Here is an 18,248-nt window from a genome sequence, read left to right on the forward strand (position 1 = left end):
ACATTGCTTTTTGATATTGAACTTTTCAACTAAGCTTATCATTAAAGTCGTTAGCCTGAATACAGGCATTTGATCACAAAGTTTCATTTGATAGGTAATCGTCAATGAAGCGAGTTATCAACGCTCGAACAACACAATAGGTTCAGGTGCGGCGTACATACATCGATTAATAGTCTAGTCAAGTGTCTTCAGTGAAATCGTCGCATGCTTGCATTGCATTGGGCGGTAGCAGTTCGCGGCAGGCTCTAATAGCCCATCGAGCCGATCTGTTTCCGTCGGCGGTCCCTGGACCGATCACCGACGGACGCTCCAGCACCGAGACGGCCGCACGGTCTGTTGACGGTTTTGGCGCCTGTTGACAGTTTTGGCGCGTCGGGTCGTGATCGCCGCCGGCCGCTCCGGTCTCTTGGCGCCGTTTTTCTGGCGCGAGACGAGGCTGCAGAAGTCAGGCGGACAGAGTGGGGAGGAAATGATCAGCCCGAGGGCAGGGTGTGGTGACGTCAGACGGGTAGAGTATCGGAGGAGACGCACCTTGTCCTCTCCTCGGAGGTGTGCATTGATAAACAGCAGAGGCACCCGAGGCCCCGCGCTGGGAGCGGTAATGTGGAGCCATCGCGGGAAGTTATACCTAGGAGAACGCTCGGAAGGTGGACGTGCGAGAGGCATTGAGACTGACTGAGGTACTCAGAAAAGACGCATCACTCGCCTCCACAGTGTGATTATAAACAAATGACGGATAAACGTTGGCTGGATGTGGGTGCAGCGCTAACGTCCGATGTCATATGTCGTGAAAGATTCTTATTTACCAACAGCAAGGCTTAATAACTGTCAAGCGAAGCCCACGCGACGTAAGACTTATGACCATCGCGGTTGTTAACGTAACTCACGGAGCTGTTGCCCACTTATGCAACAAGGCTGAATACCCAACGACTGCCTCGACGCTTCTCTTTATTTCCCCTTATACGTTATTTATTAATAACATGGGCACCCGTAGTTCGTGCTGCTGTATGCTTTTCACCATGAAACTCATCAACGTAATGGGTGCTAACCATGCAGTTTATTTCCTATATCTACATAAATCCTTTCATGAATCGCGGCAAGAACTGTCGGCAAAATGAATACTAAATATATAATGGTTAATGGTTGGATTTACATTACTTTCGTAATATTGATCCCACTACAATTGAAATGAAGTAAGGTAAAAGTACTCCTTATGACAGGCTGCTGGTAATGTGCATGTCTTACCCGTTTACACACGTTTTGTGTGTCGTTTGGAAGCAGTATATGCTAAAACTGTTTCATCCCAAGTGCAATTGCATAACATTAAATTTACTTCAATTTTTTTATCGTCCCCATTTTTGTGTAATGTTGGGTATCAAATATGTGCACGTCTTGTTATTTGTGATCATAATTCACATTTACCCTCGGCATTCCGCGCATACCCCGGCCGAGCATTTGCGACAGCTCCGTTCGTTTGTCAGGAGGCTTTCTGCAGTTCTCTGACAATGTCTTCGCCAACATCCCGGAAATAACTACATAGACTTTAAAACCTTTATACCACAACAAACGGGATCCGGCCCGTAGCCATTTGATAACAATTTACAATGAACTCACATACATACATGTGACTTTTATCCATAATTACGTCATATTGTGTCACATGACGTTCTTCAGCGGCGTATGCGCGTAGTGGAATCATTCCCGCACACAGCTCTGACATTTGGACGCTATAAGCGGAGTTGTGGGCGATGCCATTGTGCAAACCGAATGGGCAGCGCTGAGCGCTCTGCACCGTAAGAGCATTGGCAGTCATCAAGACGTTTCATTTCATTCACACTGCAGCCGGCCGCCAGGTCGGCAGTGCCGTAACACCGGCAGGAGACTCGGTAATTGCATCCATGAGCTATACGGGAGCGTGCACGACCATTAATGTATGATCTACGGCTTCAATAAGCTGGCGGGACATAATTTACGGGCGCAGCCGAGTGGGCCCGCACACCGCCACCTGTCATTTCGGTGACTCTATTTCAGAGGTAAATCTGGAACATTATGTTCATATTTTGTAGCATTTTTCATTTAAGTCTGACGTTGTCTTAACCCTGCAGGCTACAAGCGTGGCGAAACTGGCTCGGAAGTCATAAACAGGAAGCCGTAGCCTGTAAGCACTAAGCAGCTAGCTCTAAAGTGACACGAGGCTTTTCCGTACCAGCAATATGCAATGCGTTCGCTTTGTTGGCTCAACGTAAGGAACGATGATAATAAGCAGGCGGCAAGAGACTGCCAGATTTTTTATTTAACACTAGCATTGCTCATAAACATGACGTAGATTGTAGATATATCATTGTTACCTAATTGCTTAGAGGCGAATGACTAATGCACACGCTAGAACATGTGTAGTGTGTATGTAACTATGCACGCTGGAGCGTATTTGAATGTAAACTTGACCTCGGTAAGCGTCAAAATTCTGTGCCAATTTCTGACCTGTCACCAGCGCCAAACTTATCCACATCAACATGAAAACTCTGTAGATGCATCAAACTTTCCCAGCCCTTGATAGGCGACCGAGCGCAACACCCAACTTCCCTGGCTTCAGCTGCCTTGTGCCCGGAGGACGGCGGCGCGAATCTCATTTTGTCTCTGGGCCAAGATGCCAGTGTAAATCTCAACCCGGTTACCGAAGCTATCCGGCGATGGAGAGGCGCACCCACCCAATATTTACCAATCACGTGCGCAATCTAAAGTGGGCGCCTGGAGGGAAGTCAACAACAGAGAGCGGGCCGGCGGCCGGCCGCGCAGCCAGTTTCCCACCGCTGCCGGCGGTCGGCCGTCCGACACCAGATATTATATGGTGTCGGCCCGACACCAACCGATACCGTTGACATTATTAGCCAAATGTGCTCTCCGGTTTCCGGCGACTCAATTGAGGGGAGTGGGCCGGGCAGTAGTCGGGGACAGCAGAGCACGCGGCACGTGCGGAAGCGACAGCGGCGGGTTCCTGGTGGAATGGAGAAAAGAGGACGAGGGGGATTGACGGGATGTCACTTATGCATCACATTTTAAGTAGCATATCAATATGAAATGGCAAGCTATACTTTGATCTGAGACCATCAAACAGAAGCGACAGACTCGGGCGGAACGTAATTTACTCAGAGTAGCCGGCGCCGCGGCGTGTCTTGCGGTACAGCCTACCTCCCAGTCGTGTGTGGCGGTACAGCCTACCTTCCAGGCGCTACAGTCTACAATACATTACAGGCTCAACGCCGTCCTGGCGAACGCGGCTCAAGTCACTAAAACTTGCCTGCATTGACGAATTAATATGCTTTTTGAGCAAAGAGTACAAAAAGGATGGCCTATTATTGTAGGTTACGACTTTTGTCATATTAATCCCTGGATAAAAATATAACTTTGCATTGATATATTATCGTTTTTGTCCGTTCGTCACCTCTTCGCATCCAGATTCCAGGACTTCGATATGCTAAGATCAATCCCCTTTTCCCTGGCCAGCACCACCGTCTTCATTACAGCTAGGATACTAGATTGCACAAATAATAGGATGAAGCTGTCAAATAATTGAGCAGCAGTTCCTTATAAAAGTGCCGCGAATCTTATGAAAAAAACATCCCACGCTATACCAGCGACCCCGACATCACAACAAGAAATGCATTTCTCGCCCGAAGGCATGCAATGAGCTCGAGGGAAGCCACACATTTTTGTGCAACACGTAGGCTTTACATTATCGTCAAACATCGCAAGCAGCGTGAAAAATTCCTACTTGCGATGAGAATGATAGCTGTCGCTGTATTAACGTTGGTAGTTGAAAAATGAATTATGTAGATGGGCGAGAGGAACTGCTTCAGATGATATCAGTGCAAACCCAAGATGTCAGCAAATTAAGTGCTTAGACCTCCACAAGTGAGCATTGTCGTGTCAGATATTATATAACATTACTTTGCCAATGCCAGCATTCGTCTAAATGTTTGTTCACCCGAAACGATAAGGGAAGCGAAAAAAGTGATTTTAGTTACGTACGCCGTAGCCGTGTTCTAATTCACTGCAACGTGCACACCGCTAGTTGTTTCAGAGCAGACTAGGAAATTGTCGCACACCAGTGTATTTCCACGGACCCGACACAGCCGAACACTTCCCACAGACGGCCGTGGCCCGGCGCGCCGCCGGCATCCCAAAGGCCGATAGTCCTTGCGTCAGATATCGAGCGCAGCCCCTGTCCTGGCCAAATCGGTGGCCGCCGCCGGTTTTAGAGGACAGCGCGGCCACACCGCCGTCATCAGCTGATGGTGGACGACCTGAGGAAGCTGACCAGGCAGAGTGCCGAGTTGATGCGACCCTGGAGACGCTCCCAGGCAGCCGCCTGGCTGGTGCTCAGCTTGTCCACAAGATTCCGCAGCTCCAGACTCTCACTGATGGCTGGGCCGTGCAGCTGCCGGGAGAAAGAGCGAGAGAGATCAGTTGCAAACACATACCAAAACCGAACAGGCTCTCACAGTCAGGTTTCACCTGGCTGATACAGTACCAGTTCGCACTCCCACCCCGGCGGCCCCGGTGACACCGTCATACACCGGTTCATCTCACACCATTGAGCACCGTCCCAGTGATCGGCCGGCCGGCTCACGCGTATCAAACGCCCCACCCATTACGTGCATCGCGCCGCGCCCGGCGATTGATGACTCATTCGGCACGGGCCGCGGCGCGCCGCTGAAAGCCGGCGCCCATTTCGCGGCTGAGCGGTCCTCAGTAGGTCGGGGCCCGGTCGCCGAGCCGTCACCGGGCGCACGGAGCTCCCTGCGCCATCGCTGGGCGCCGCCGGCGGGTCCCACCAGAGCAGCGCGCTCATTAAGGAGGCTTTATGGGCGCCGCCGGCATTATGAGCGCCTTTAATACCTCATCTGTCTCAAGTACAGCGCTTACGGCAGAGCGGTTCACCACGTTTCGAATTCGGTCAAAAGCCGGCACGGCATGGCGACGGCCGTGCTCGCGGCTTCGATAGAACGCTCCGTCCGGACCCAATCATAGAGCCCAGCTGCCATGCGGTCCAGGCGGCCGGCAAAAGACCGGCTTCGCAGATATCTCCGATATGGCTCAACAGCGCGGCTCCGTCCGAAAACCGAGAGCAAGCGTGAACACTGAACAGGCTGGCAAAACTTTGAATGTAATAAAAAAATTAATAAATACGAGACCTCGCAATTTTTGCTAAGGTTGTGTACTAAAAATGGAGACCAAAGGTTAGGTTCCTAGCTTGTTTTCTCGTATTTCACAAAATCAACTATCCTAATAATTCGTTCAGTCATATTTACTGCTGGCTCCTACGAAGCCACCGCCGTAATTTATCACCTGACCCGCTCTTTGTCATCAAAGCCGGGTAAAGGAATGGCTAAGGTGAGAAGAAATGTAATAGAGGAGGGTGGCGACCCTTTGAATATAAAGGACAGTCACAGAGTCCTATCAATTACCCGATGAGAATGTTAAGCGATTTAACGATTCCAAACACCATTTGTGAATAAGAGTGTCGATTGTGAGCATACACACTCATACACAGCGCACACGATGAAAGGGGTCATTCCACGAGTCATGTTGAGTCCTAACTATCCCACTTAAAGTGAGCACTGGGTACTGTGTACTATGAAGACATTTTAGCCCTCAGATTTCGTCGAATACAGCAATCAAGCCCCTTCGTAAGTAACATGTCCCCTGTCCTGGTGCGCCGCTCCTCCCCGCTCTCCTCGCCGTGCGCGGCCCGGCTCATGAGCTGTGGCTCCCGGCAGGCAATCAGTGGCACCCGCGCGCCGCGCGCCGGCACTGACCCGCTTGGCATGCCGGCGGCGGTGGCCAGTCGGGGGCAGGCCGCGTCATCGGCTCACGATTGGATGGCGTCTGCCCGGCCGGCCGGGACACCAAATCGGCACCGCATTGAAACGCCCCGCGGCTGTGGAGCTGAGGCTGTGCGGTCCTCAGGAATGCGGGCGGTTCATGGAGTACGGCTCTCGCGAGATAAAGCGGTAGGTTTTGCACTTTTACATTTCCGGTTATATCTCAGAAACTAATCGAACTACGATGAAGCCATTTTACACGATCATGGCCGGCTTGTTACCCAACAAGTCGATCGCACCTTCAACACTTAAAAGCTTAAGACGACGAAGATATAGCCTGAAGTACACTAAATTTTATAGGTGCAAAACCTACCGCTAAAACCCGCGAGACCTGTACGTAGAGACATAATGGTGAAAGGGAACTGTTGTGGTCGCCATATCATTTCGGTACGAGCTATTTGTATTCCCAGTCGCGTCGCAAAATTAAATTTAGAATTTAAAACTTCATCTGTGCCTATCTATGCCAGCCACACCACCGACAAATATACCTACCATGTTTCGCCAGACGGTACAAAAATATAACTTAGAGTAAATGCTCGCAGTAAGGAACCACGAAATTCCAGAAGCAGTCAACATGTAAGAGTAAATAGAATATGAAATAAGGTCCGTAAAACCAATCGCTTTTACAGCGATATTTTTTTTCTATAACACCATGCCACATCTCTGCCCCGCAGCTTTTCCTTGGAACGCCAGCGAAGGACAGCTCCTTCCAAGGCGGCGCCTCCGTTCCCTGTCTTTGGGTCCTGCCGTTTGGCCACCCCTCTCCCGTACCATCCCCACGCGCCAGGGGCTCCGTCCGGCGGCCGTTCCCATCCCACCGATATCATTAGAACTGCGCCGCCGCTGCTGCCGGCCCCTCAGTTTCCCGGTTCACAGTTCTGGCCGAGTTACCACGGGAGTGTGAGCCAGGGCGGGCGGGGGCAGTTCGACTTTGACACACATTACGAGACGATAAGCCGGCGCCGCCGCCGAGCGGGCGGGGGCGGGGGCGGGGGCCGACCGGGTGTCGTCGCTCCCACGCCGACGATGCACTGTTCAAACACGGCCGCGACCGGCCCGCTATTATCGAAACGGCGGCGCGCGACAATGGTGGCGCACGGCACCGCTCTGCGGCAAAGACAGCGCAGCGACACACGGCCGACCGCCCATGCATATTTCCTCCCCATGGAGCCGGTCAAAGGACAGTCAGACAGACACAAATGGCACAAAGTACACGGACCATCCCACCCACACAGCGTACTGCACACAAAACGCCATAAACTCGCCTGTCACACGGCACCGACAGCGGTATTAACCTATTAACCCCGCATATTGCGCGACCCAAATCGGCGACCCGATATAGCAATCAGTCGCCCGTTCGACGGGGTCCCGCGGGATCCGCTCCCATTAGGAGGGAGACGGCGATCCTATCATGGCACGGCACCCCAGACGGAGCTCCTGGTTCATCGCCAAGGCAGCGGTCACTGCGCCCAGTGCATCGCCGCAGAGAAACCAGGTGGTTATTGAGATTGGTAATTGTGAGTGGACCACTATGAAATGGCAAAATCAGGGAAACCACGCAGGTGGCTTGGAATAACTGCTCACCCGAAAGCCAGAGAAAGGAAGAGTTCATGAGCTTCCTTGGCATAAACATTGCATGTCAACAGGATGTGAACTAAATGGACGTGTAGAATAATAAAACAATTGAAGTCAGCGTCTCTCAATTTTTCACCTAACCTGACATCTGCCATCTATTCTCAGCTGCGTTTTCTGCGAACACCCAACGCGACCGCGGCGTCCATCACCCTTCAGCGTTCATCGCTCTCCTCCGCACGCCGATATCGAAAACCGACACGGACGGATGGCCGGCTCACCGCCGACTTTGCATCGCGCCACCTCCACACCGCAGAAATTTATGAAACACCCATATGAATTTCATAAGACGCGACCCACCCATTGATCATTTATGATAAACAACGCGCGGCTGGGCGCGGTGCGGCCGCCAGGGCGTCGCTCCCCTTCCCCTCTCTCCGGGGAGGGCGGCAGTGCCGGTCCCCGCAGCTCATATCCTGGCGCGCCCTTTCAATGTAGCCGCCGACCGCCCCGGCAGCTTATCTGCAGAACGGCCCGTGTTTCCCGGTATAGGACTGTCTCCAGGGCATCCTGAAGTTGCCCACTTGACTAACCCACGTTAAACTCTGAAAAGGAATTTTATTTTCGATTAAAGGGTACTGCGTAGTTGTGTTTCCATTTGCATGCATTGCACCGTAAATAAAGTATATGTAAATGCATACAATTTAAGAATAAGGCTCCGAAATGATGTTAACTCAAACGCTCCCAGTTTCACCATCAAACCACACATGGCAGCACAAGTGACAATTTCCTGCCCTGTGGCCCACCTGTAGACGCGACCCACCGCAGACTCTACGGGTGATGATTCCAGTTTACTGCACCTACAGCCACAAAACCGACCGTAAACCCGACCGTTATAGCCGATAATCCAGAAATCGGCGGTGTCCGTGCCAGCCAACTACACAATCAATTGACCCAAATGATGATCTGATACGTTAGTTACATTACATTTGCTATATTTTCGATACAAATCGACTTGCAGAAGATTAATCAAATGACATCACTTTTGATAAACTCACTCATCCATAGCGAGGACAATAGGTGTAAATGACATTCAAATAAAAAACTGCCACCAATATCGCGAAAACGATCATCACGTATCGATACTTCCTGACCTTCAGTTGCCGTTTTTTTTTCTGCACCATTGCGCCGCTGCTGGCAGTCATGTCCCCGTGCCCATCACTGGACGGCCCGCGTGGCCTACCACCACACAATTATCCGGTCCCCAGAGTCGCCGCCACGCCCGCTACGGTCTCGTCACGGCGGACACGGCCCGCTACGGCGGCTACGGCCCTACTACGACCCTGTTATGGCGGCTACGGCTCGCTACGGCGACCGGGCGATGACAGAGCAGTGCAGACATCGTCCGCGAGCAACAGTGCCGTGCCTTAGCGGAGCAGGCGTGAAACGTGGTGTTAGGTCGGAGCCGGTTCGAGCCGACTGCTGTGTTGCATTCGTTGAAAAGCCAACGCCAAGTCATATTTTGAGACTGTCATCTCAAAATATTGATCTCAAAATATGACCTCCTTCGGATCAGACTCCTCAGACTCTGCGTTGACCCAGCCTGCCCGATACGCCCCCGCCGTCCCCCGTCCCAGGGGAGGGGTCACGGGATGACCCGTGGGGGGCAGCGGCGCGACACGGCCCGTCATCTGATCACAGGCGAGTGGGGCGGGGCGACCATCGCTCTGTACCCAGGGGGAGCTCAGGGGGGAGGGGGTCAGAGCCGGCCGGCCGGGACCCTAGATAACAGCGGAGATAAAAATACGCCTTCCAGACGTTGCAGCAGCCCCCAGGCAGCAAAGAATAAAGCTGCTGATAGCTGAAACGATGGCTCGGATGAAGCCATACAATAATATCATTCTCTGACATTATCGTATCGAATCGTATCGATAATCGCCGGCCCGATTGAGATTTCCTCCGCAATTTAGCGATCATTGTGCAGTCGCCGGCGGGCTCGGCGGTATCTATTGTCTGTGATGGCATCCGAAGACAGCTAATGTGCAGCAATAGCGGCGGCGGTGGCCGGGTCGGCCGCCGCCGGCCATTGCCGTCCATCAGTTGATAACGGTGGAGGCCTGGGGCGCCGCGCCGCGCAGCCGGGCAGCTCCGGTCAGCAGCCGGGCAGCCCCGGCCGGCAGATCAGAGCCCGCACCGCGCTGCTCCCGTGTCGAGTTTCTTGTCGTCGACTTCTGGACAGCCGCGCACACACCGCCGCCTCAGTGCCCGGGATTCAGGCCGGCTGCCCGACGACAGAACATTGACGCGCAGTTGTCGGGCAAGATGCGCTCCCTAGCCGTCCATCAGACGCACTTTGACCGGCGCCGCGGAAAAAACCTGACCGCTAATGTATCTCTCAATACCTACATCGCATGTATCGGATTATGTAGCTAATATCTGTCAAAGCAAATGGAACGTAACCTATAAAACCAAACAGGAAAACAACATAAGCCTGCCTCAAGGTCAATATCAGCAAAATCAATATCCTACCCGCTGATATGGATCCTATGTTAGGTTACGCTTATGTAAAAAGCTACAGGTTCTAGCGGATAACCAAGGCAGCCCCCTCAACTCCATTGCACCACCTTTGCATATTTATCGTTTATCAGTTCAGTGGTGAGTGGTCAATGGTCAGTGGCCAGCGGCCAGTAGTCAGTGGTCACTGTTCAGTGGCCAGTGGTCAGTGGTCAGCGGCCACCCTCTGTGGAGCGCCGGGTCCGTCGGTGAACGGTCAGAGCCCGGTCACCGGCCGGCCAGGCCCGATATCAGCTCAGCCCTCACCGGGTATAATCCGGTGCCGGCGGCAGATGGCTGCCCCACTGAGCCGATCACTGCTCCCGGACCTGGAGATATACCGGCACGCCAGGCCACGCGCAGGGTAGGCCGGGGCAGAGGCGGACAGAGAACAGGAGAGGGAGAGAGGAGGGAGAATAGAGGAGGTCACTTCAGGCTAAGGCTAGGTAACTGACTGAGGGTAACCTCTTCATGATTTCGCAAAAAAATAATCCAATATTTCACAGTGTTTTGTGTCAAAATAGGCGTAAGAGCCTGTCCCAGGCACAAAAGCAGAGTCGATTGGATCATCCGCCGCAGTGACCGTCCTCACCTTGAGGAAGAGTCCGAGGTAGGCCTGCGCCAGCTCGAAGTCGCGGCACGAGTCCAGCTGGTGATGCAGCGTCATAAGGAAGAGCCGCAGCAGCTTGGGCGAGCTGCCGGGCGCGGGCGCCAGCTGCCGCAGCTCAGAGTCCAGCTGCCACGGACCGAAGGTCTTCAGCAGCGTCATGACAGCGTCATCTGCAGGACAAAAAAAGCATGCCGTCAATCAGAGCAACGGTACGCGCAAGGTCGAAGATAAGTACGGGGCCTTCAGCACAAATTTGGATCAGAGGAAACAGCGCGGTTTGTACAGATACCGACCGGAACCTCAGTGGTGTAGCAAATTGCCTTTATAACCTAGGATGTAAAGAAAAATCGTAAGAGAAAATGGTGTTAACCTACCAACGAAGGCAAAATATGCACACAGGACAGAGCTCAGCTTACTTAAAACGCGGGTGACGAAAACACCCGTCACCCACACGCCAGTACATTTGCGTAATTGTAGATGGTGACGGCCGACGGGCCATTATTCTGTCATGCACAGTCAAACGTACAATTTTGTCACATTGACAGTTGCACAGCCGAGTTTGAATGACGGTCTCCAGCGCGATAATCACAGTAAATTTACTTTGCATTATAACGAGGTTAACAAAGAACCTATTGCGCCAGCACAAAAAAAAACATTGTTGCAGACTTTAATCACACGTCATACGCCATTCGCAATGTAGGAGGGCGTGGCGGCTCTCGGGGAAGATCAGGGACACATATCGCGTACATACCATCCAGCATCCTTAATGCTGTGGAAATATCCGAATAAGTTATTTAGGAAAACTCACCAACCGCAAGCCCGCTGCATTAGTCTTATTTTCAATAGCGAGATAAATACCAAAGGTATTCAACAGTAGAACATCCATAAAGCATACATTAGCAGTTTACTAGTGACAATAAGAATCGTTAAGCTGTCAGGCGCCGTTCAACAGCGCACCCCGCACTGTCAGACGGATGACTCCCGGTCAATTCGTTTGTCAGCCGATAAATCACACCCAGTGTCGGCCATACGTCTCTGTGGAGCGGCGGCTCGTCCCCAGACCGTCCGGTCCGACCCACACCGGCAGCTGGGGAGGCTCGCACGCCGGCGGACCTCCACGCCGCCACCGTCACCGGCTTCCGAGACTTATAACGTCACGGTGAGACCGACCGAATCAGCCCCCCCCCCCCCCCGGAGATACACCTCTCCTTCTCCGTACCGCCACTGACGGTGACCCCTCCCCCTCCTCCCCACCGCCGTGTGAACTGTCTCCCAGAACACTCATACCTGACGAGCTAAGTTCTGTTGAATGACACCCCGGCCACAGCAGCCGACAGCCCCCCCCCCCCCCCTTCCCCACCGCCCCATGTATCACCCGACCACGGCGGCACAATATTGGACAGCTTCGAACACGGGCCGTTCCAAAGTCATCAGGACGCTCTGAGACGCCGCCCATCTCATTCATATACCCGGAAGGGAGCGGGGCTAGTTTCCTACATCAGCCTCGGCGATCAGAGGCGGCAGCGGCAGCCAGTGTGATGGAAAATCGGCGACGGTAGTTCATCGGCGCTCAACGGGGAACAACTACAGAGTCGTCTCTTCGAGTACGAAACCTATACCGCCCGTATTCATGGCCGGCATGGGGATTTACTCGAAATCGTTTCATTCTTATTTTACAAGGCCGTAACTTTGCTAGCCAGTTACAGTACAGTATATGTAAAGGCATGGGCCTTGTCTTAGAGCGTAATGCAGCATGACGCTATGCCGAGGCACAAAGAACCGAAATAATCGCGGCCAACGGTGTCACACCATAAAACAGTCCTCAGAGTAGTCGCTGTGGTCCCATGTGTCCCATCTCCCCGTCCACCCCTATCGTGACGTCAGCGCTGGCGCGCGCTATCGTCCTCACGCCCGGCTGGTGGCACGCCATCGTTAGCGCGCGCCACCGACCCCAGTTAGAGGAATGTTTTCAGATCCGCCGTCCACGCTCGCAGATATGTAGCAAATGACGCACGATACGGGCGCCGGCAAATACGCGGATTAGGCCGATTATGCAAACTGGCGATATTTGGTGACACTATTGGCGGTAGTGGTGGTCGCTCGCAACTACGAAATAATGCGACGCGAAACACTAGCATTTAGCAACGCTTCAATAAGTCCAGATTTATTCATTGTGGCATTCTATTTGAACCTCGAACTATGTCCAAAAGATTAAAGTCGGTGCGCATTTAAATGAATATTAAATGTAAAGGCGCGCAGGTAAACATAATCATAAAAGGGACCAGCACCGATTAAGCAATTGCGGGGGCTATCTATACCTACTACGCACACCCTTCAGGGCTGACCTATCAGCGTTCCTACCACCGAGATGAGTGCAGACCAAGAGAAGCAGCCAGCCCCAGAAGACGCGCGGTCACGCTCTGTCGACACACAGACGTGCTAGTCGGCGGCCGAGCGGCCCGTCCGTGCGGAACACCGTCGAGCACCCCCTCCAGTCGCGCTCCGGCGGCGCACGAGGAGCCCCGTGTCGGTACGGACCGAGAGGGCCACGGGGGCGTGAACGGCGCCCAGACCCCGGCCGAGGGAACGAGTTGACGGTCTGACAACAATGGCAGGATGTTGACAGACGTCGGAGTCTCACACACAAACGGACAGACGGGGAGAGGCCACTCTGGCACGGCTTGGAGGTGAGGAGACAGGAGACGACAGCGGCTCACACAGGAACGCCGAGGTATGGAGCAGGTGACAGGCGGAAGCGACCCCGCGACCTTCGCGACAGGTCGGAAAGGGCAGCTGAAATAATTAATATGCGAATCACACATTACCTAAAACATCGTCTTGCATTTTTTCTCTTGCTGCAAACGAAGATACACATTACTAGTGAATGGGAAATTTCACTCTAATAGCATATCGTTAACGATCTGCGATCATTTCAGAACTGTCCAGAAAGAGCCAAGAGTGAGGAAAGGCAAGCCGACTCTTCCCGTCAACCTCCACGGCGCATTCATCTAGCAGATCTGTATAGTGTATACCGCCAGCCCGACAGCGCAACCATGGTCGTACAGCGACGTCTAAAGTACCGACCCCGGACTAATGGACCGTGCTGCAAACGACCCCGCAGGGACATTGAAGACGGTGGGGACGGGGCAGAGGGGGAGGGGACTCGAGTGCGGGGCGGGGCAACTGACAGACTGATTGCCCCAAGTAGACAGTGCTTTGGTGGGTCCATATAAGATCGGCACGAAAATCTGAGAATCATGATTACCCGCATACGTACACACACAAAAAAAAACAGCAAACAAATACACAAAATTGCCCCGGCGGACTTAGGACACCGTGCGGACTGTAGACTGTCCACTTTTCACGAAAGCTCTCAGTTCTCACCTCTAAAAACTATGACGTCAAGCGCGCCCCGCCCGACCGCCACCTGTCCCCTCCCAGGCCGTTATTCGGTGAAGTCACAGACCCCACGGAACGATCTCTGGGAACCCGTGACCCTGTGAAACGGTGCGTGGAACGCCGACACCGATATACCGACGCCGGATCTCCGGCTTCATACAGGTGTGTCACACACCACGGATATGGACATCTGCGGATATCACCGCTACAGGGAAATGGATCAGAAAATCGGGAAGGTGTCCTTGCTGACATTCCATGAAGCAATGCGGTCATCAGCCTGTCTGGCATCAAAAGCCAGTTGCAAGAATATGAACGTCGTGCTGATACTGTCAAATCCTGTCTATCTGAGCCAGCGTTTCTGAGACATATTGCCCGTTCACACATCATTAATTCCATCCAGTCGACAGTGAGTGATTTGTGAAGATTCCGGCGGGCCGGCCCGTCCCGCAGCATCTCCAGCGTTGGGTCGGTGGCCAGCCCCGTCCGTCGGTCGGTGGCCGGTACGGCGCGGCGCGGCGGAGAGCCGAGATCAAGGTGCCACTGCCGGGCCGGGTCACCGGGTGGATCGCCGGTAGCCGGGGTCACTCGGGTCGGCAGCCCGGGGCTCAGACACAGTCCAGACACAGACGTCCATATGAAATACGAATCCACCGGGACCTGTGGAGGCCGTGTCAGTTCGCTGAGGAACAGTGACAGCGCAGTCGGGTTTGTTTTCAGCCGCTGTATGGAAAACTACGGCTTTTAAACTACACAACCGCGATGAAAACTAATAACAACGCAAATAATGTAACGTAAAAACGGAAGCTGAACACAACCAAAACACGAGTATTACGCAAACCTCCAATGTTACTCGACATTGGATACAAATAAACAGAGGCCCACTGTTCGGTCAGAAGGCCGGAAGGAAGTAATAAGCCTGAGTGTAGGCTCCACACAGACATCGTCAAATTCTCCTAGCTGACAATCACTCGGTTGTTTTTCGCTCGCCGGCGGTCTGACTGAATATTTCAACAATGTTCAATATTCTGAAAGCACATCCTCCAGTCAAAGCGCGCCCACGGCCCGACCGAAAACACCCCGGGCTGTCACCATCGACAGGCACGGGCCGGCGCGCGGCGGCATCGCACATCATTGGGCGCGTCACCCAAACGGCGGCCACCTCCAGCCAGCCGAGTCAACAACGGACGGCCGATCGGAGACTGAGTGCCGCGGCGATACAGCCAATAACCACCAGCCACGCATTTGGCGCCGTGTTAATAATAGCACGGCGTGCGCCCTGTGCCATAAGTAATCTGAATGTCGCCGGCAGCCGGCCGTGAGCCCAGCTTTGATCTTCGATCGTGGCCCCGACCTCGGGGCCCGGTCCGCCTCATTTCTCCCTGTATGTCATGTGTTGGGCCTCCCCGGACATACCGCCGCAGCGGACCTACGACAACACGGGCCCGTCACGCTATCCACCCCCCCCCCCCCCCGACACGGCAGTCGTTATTAGCCATACACTGCCCTACCCTCCCCCTGGAGAAAACAGATCTGGGAAGCACGCCAGGGTAGATACAGGCAGCCATACAGGCCTCGTGGTATTGTGCAATGGAAAGAACACGACGTTTATCAATATGCCTGAGACTTCAGCTTAAGCGATTTCGATTGGTCACGACCCCGACGGCTCGCAAACGATCCACATTCGAACATGTGACATTGCTAGCATTATCACAAAAAAGCCAGTGAATTAACGTTATGATCATCACGTCCCCCAGGGTCTGTCTACCCACAGACGAGTCCCTTGAATTCTATTCATCCTGTAACCATCCATTCGCCTCAGCCTGTGCCACTCGTGCCGCCTCGACCCTGCAAGGTCAGACCGACGGTCGACGGACCGACGGGCCGAAGAACGGACCGACGGGAGGAGACCCCAGTCAATACCCGACTCCAGCTGGCTCAGAAGTCGGTAAGATGCCGGATGACGTGACATTATACGACTGAATGACCGTCATAGCATGTGTGGTCCGAATCGGACAGACGCCACAAGACGTTCGGTACCAGCAGATTCGATTTCCATATCGCATTAGAGAAAAGCTGTTTTAACAATGGTGATGATGATTACGCTGGTGGTTGACATTTCAGAGCGCACTAACTTCCTCAGTCACCGCCGTGCCGCCCAACTGTTTTAATTACGACCGCCTTGCCGAACAGCCGTACCCAAGTAGGCCGTTGAAGGTATCTCCGGCCGTGCACAAGTTTGGCGGTCGGCCGGCCGGCCGGCGACAGGCCACTGAACGATGTCGTCTGGTCCGGGACCGCTGAAATAAGGCGGAACAGCCCCCGAGACCATTCAGGCCAGACAAAGCGGCCATTAACACCAGACTCCTCCCGTTCCGGCCGTCTCTCTCGGTCGGGTCGGTGGTGTCGCTCGCCGCGCCGCTCACTGGTCGGTCCCGGCGACATGGCCCGGTCACTGGACTTGTCAGAGCGGTTACCAGATCCCGCGTCCGCGTCATTACCGGGCCCGTGTCTGCACCATCACCGGACCACGACTATTTCTATATATTCATCACAGACGCTACACCTTTCCTTCGCAGCCGGAACCGCAGCAGCCAAGGCTGTCGGTTCGGTCTCCAGCCCAGCACATCTTTTCCCGCTTCTGGACCGGTCAGCCGCTGCTGACACTTGTGGCCAAGTCGGCTGTTAAATCCAGCGAGTCCCGGCTCAGACTGCGCCGCCGGGCCGCGAGCACCGCTCACAGAAGAGCCGGTCCGTCCGAACGCCTGTGTATTCCCGCATCGATCAACCGGGCGGCAGAGGCGGCATGCCCGCATCGCATTTCGGCGCCGGCCCTCGGATAAATCGCCGCTAGCTGCCGGCGGTCTGTGCAATATTGATGGCTCCGCACCGCAGCCATCCGGAGACCGCGGCGGAGGATCGGCGTGCGTCGGCCCCACCGCAAAACGCTCCCCGGCAAACGGCGACTTGCAAGCCGATAACGCAACAGAAACTCGCGGCGCTGAAGAGCTGCCGGCGCAGCCATTGAGGGGAGATTAGACGGACGATGCAGCAGCACGGTAACTCGGCAAATAGCTCAGGCTGTACCGCTGGCAAACACGTGATAGCGGCTCAGACCCGTGCGGTCCTCCCATTACCCGGGATCCGGGTGAATGCTGGTATTATCCCGACGGAAAAGACGACGTATGATGATACCGTAATGTTTCAGGTGGGCGCTTTGGTAAATGTCCTGCAGCTACTTAGATGGATAATGGCATCCCAGTAATGGGTTTCCAAAGATTTCATCGTTATTGAAGTTGTTCCCATGTAAAACCGTGGGCAAGGTATGTGGGCAGACAGACAGACATTTGCCGTAACAGAGGACAGTCCAATTCCCCAACAGCTACAAACTGCTGACAAAGCCACAGACGACCGGAACACTACCCCGTCGGCGCAGCAATGAACAGAGCGGCACGGTCGAGAGTACCGTAAAACAGCGTCCATTCCGGTGCATCCAGAAGCAAGGAGGAGCTGGTGAAAGGGCAGCTCAGACAGAACTTCAGAGAAGGCAGAGGAGCGAACAAAGCAGTAAATGGGCACCAAAAACCATGCGGTGAGGACTGAGGAACCAGCCTAAAGGTTTAGCTACACTATGCGGGATCCTACGTCCGTGATCTGCGAGTTTGCGGGTTTTGCAGAAAATCGGTACGCAGGTCAAGTTCAGCTGATAGGAAATACACAGGGTCGGCTACACTGGGGTCACGCAGATTCAGTCAAGGAAATCCCGGACGTTCAGTACGGAAATGCCGGATAGTCAGGACGGTCAGGATGTTCCGTACGGTCGTACCGATATAAAGTTCAGAGCTACGAACTTTTTTTGCAGAATCTGCGTGATTGCGTGATATGAGACTTGGCGCACTTCGTGGCGTACCGTATGAATCCAAGTGACGTAATTAATAATTGTTTCTTCAATTTTCATGTGTTTTTGATGTTTTATTACCCAATTAACTTATTATTAATAAAATAGTAAAAAAGCAAACTTAATAAGCGTTTGTTGCGAAAACATTTATTACCCAGTAAACATGCCGACGTCGGCCCGACGTCGGCCGACGTCGGGGTGACGTCGGCAACTCGGCATTGGCATGCCGACGTCGGCCCGACGTCGGTCCAACCTCGGCAAGACGTCGGCTGGATGTCGGATATGCCCGCATGTTCCGACGTCCAGCCGAGGTCCAGCCGACGTCGGGCCGACG

The 18,248-nt window shown here is 53.7% G+C and overlaps 1 protein-coding gene across 2 annotated transcripts in view; it reads right to left on the reverse strand.

Annotated features, from left to right (window-relative positions):
- Window positions 1-4,095: 4,095 nt before the first annotated feature.
- Window positions 4,096-18,248, reverse strand: part of LOC122384950 (WD repeat-containing protein 36-like) — a 33,165-nt gene continuing 19,012 nt past the window's right edge. For both annotated transcript variants that reach the window (XM_043372806.1, XM_043372805.1), the window contains exons 14-15: window positions 10,603-10,790; window positions 4,096-4,438 (exon numbers count right to left, since the gene is read on the reverse strand). In XM_043372806.1, the coding sequence (XP_043228741.1) occupies window positions 4,286-4,438; window positions 10,603-10,790 (341 nt within the window). In that variant the 3' untranslated portion in view covers window positions 4,096-4,285. The remainder of the gene's footprint in view (window positions 4,439-10,602; window positions 10,791-18,248) is intronic.

This window comes from Amphibalanus amphitrite, unplaced genomic scaffold, assembly GCF_019059575.1.
Source record: "Amphibalanus amphitrite isolate SeventyFive unplaced genomic scaffold, NRLGWU_Aamphi_draft 000204F_arrow, whole genome shotgun sequence".
Classification (NCBI taxonomy): Eukaryota; Metazoa; Arthropoda; class Thecostraca; order Balanomorpha; family Balanidae; genus Amphibalanus; species Amphibalanus amphitrite.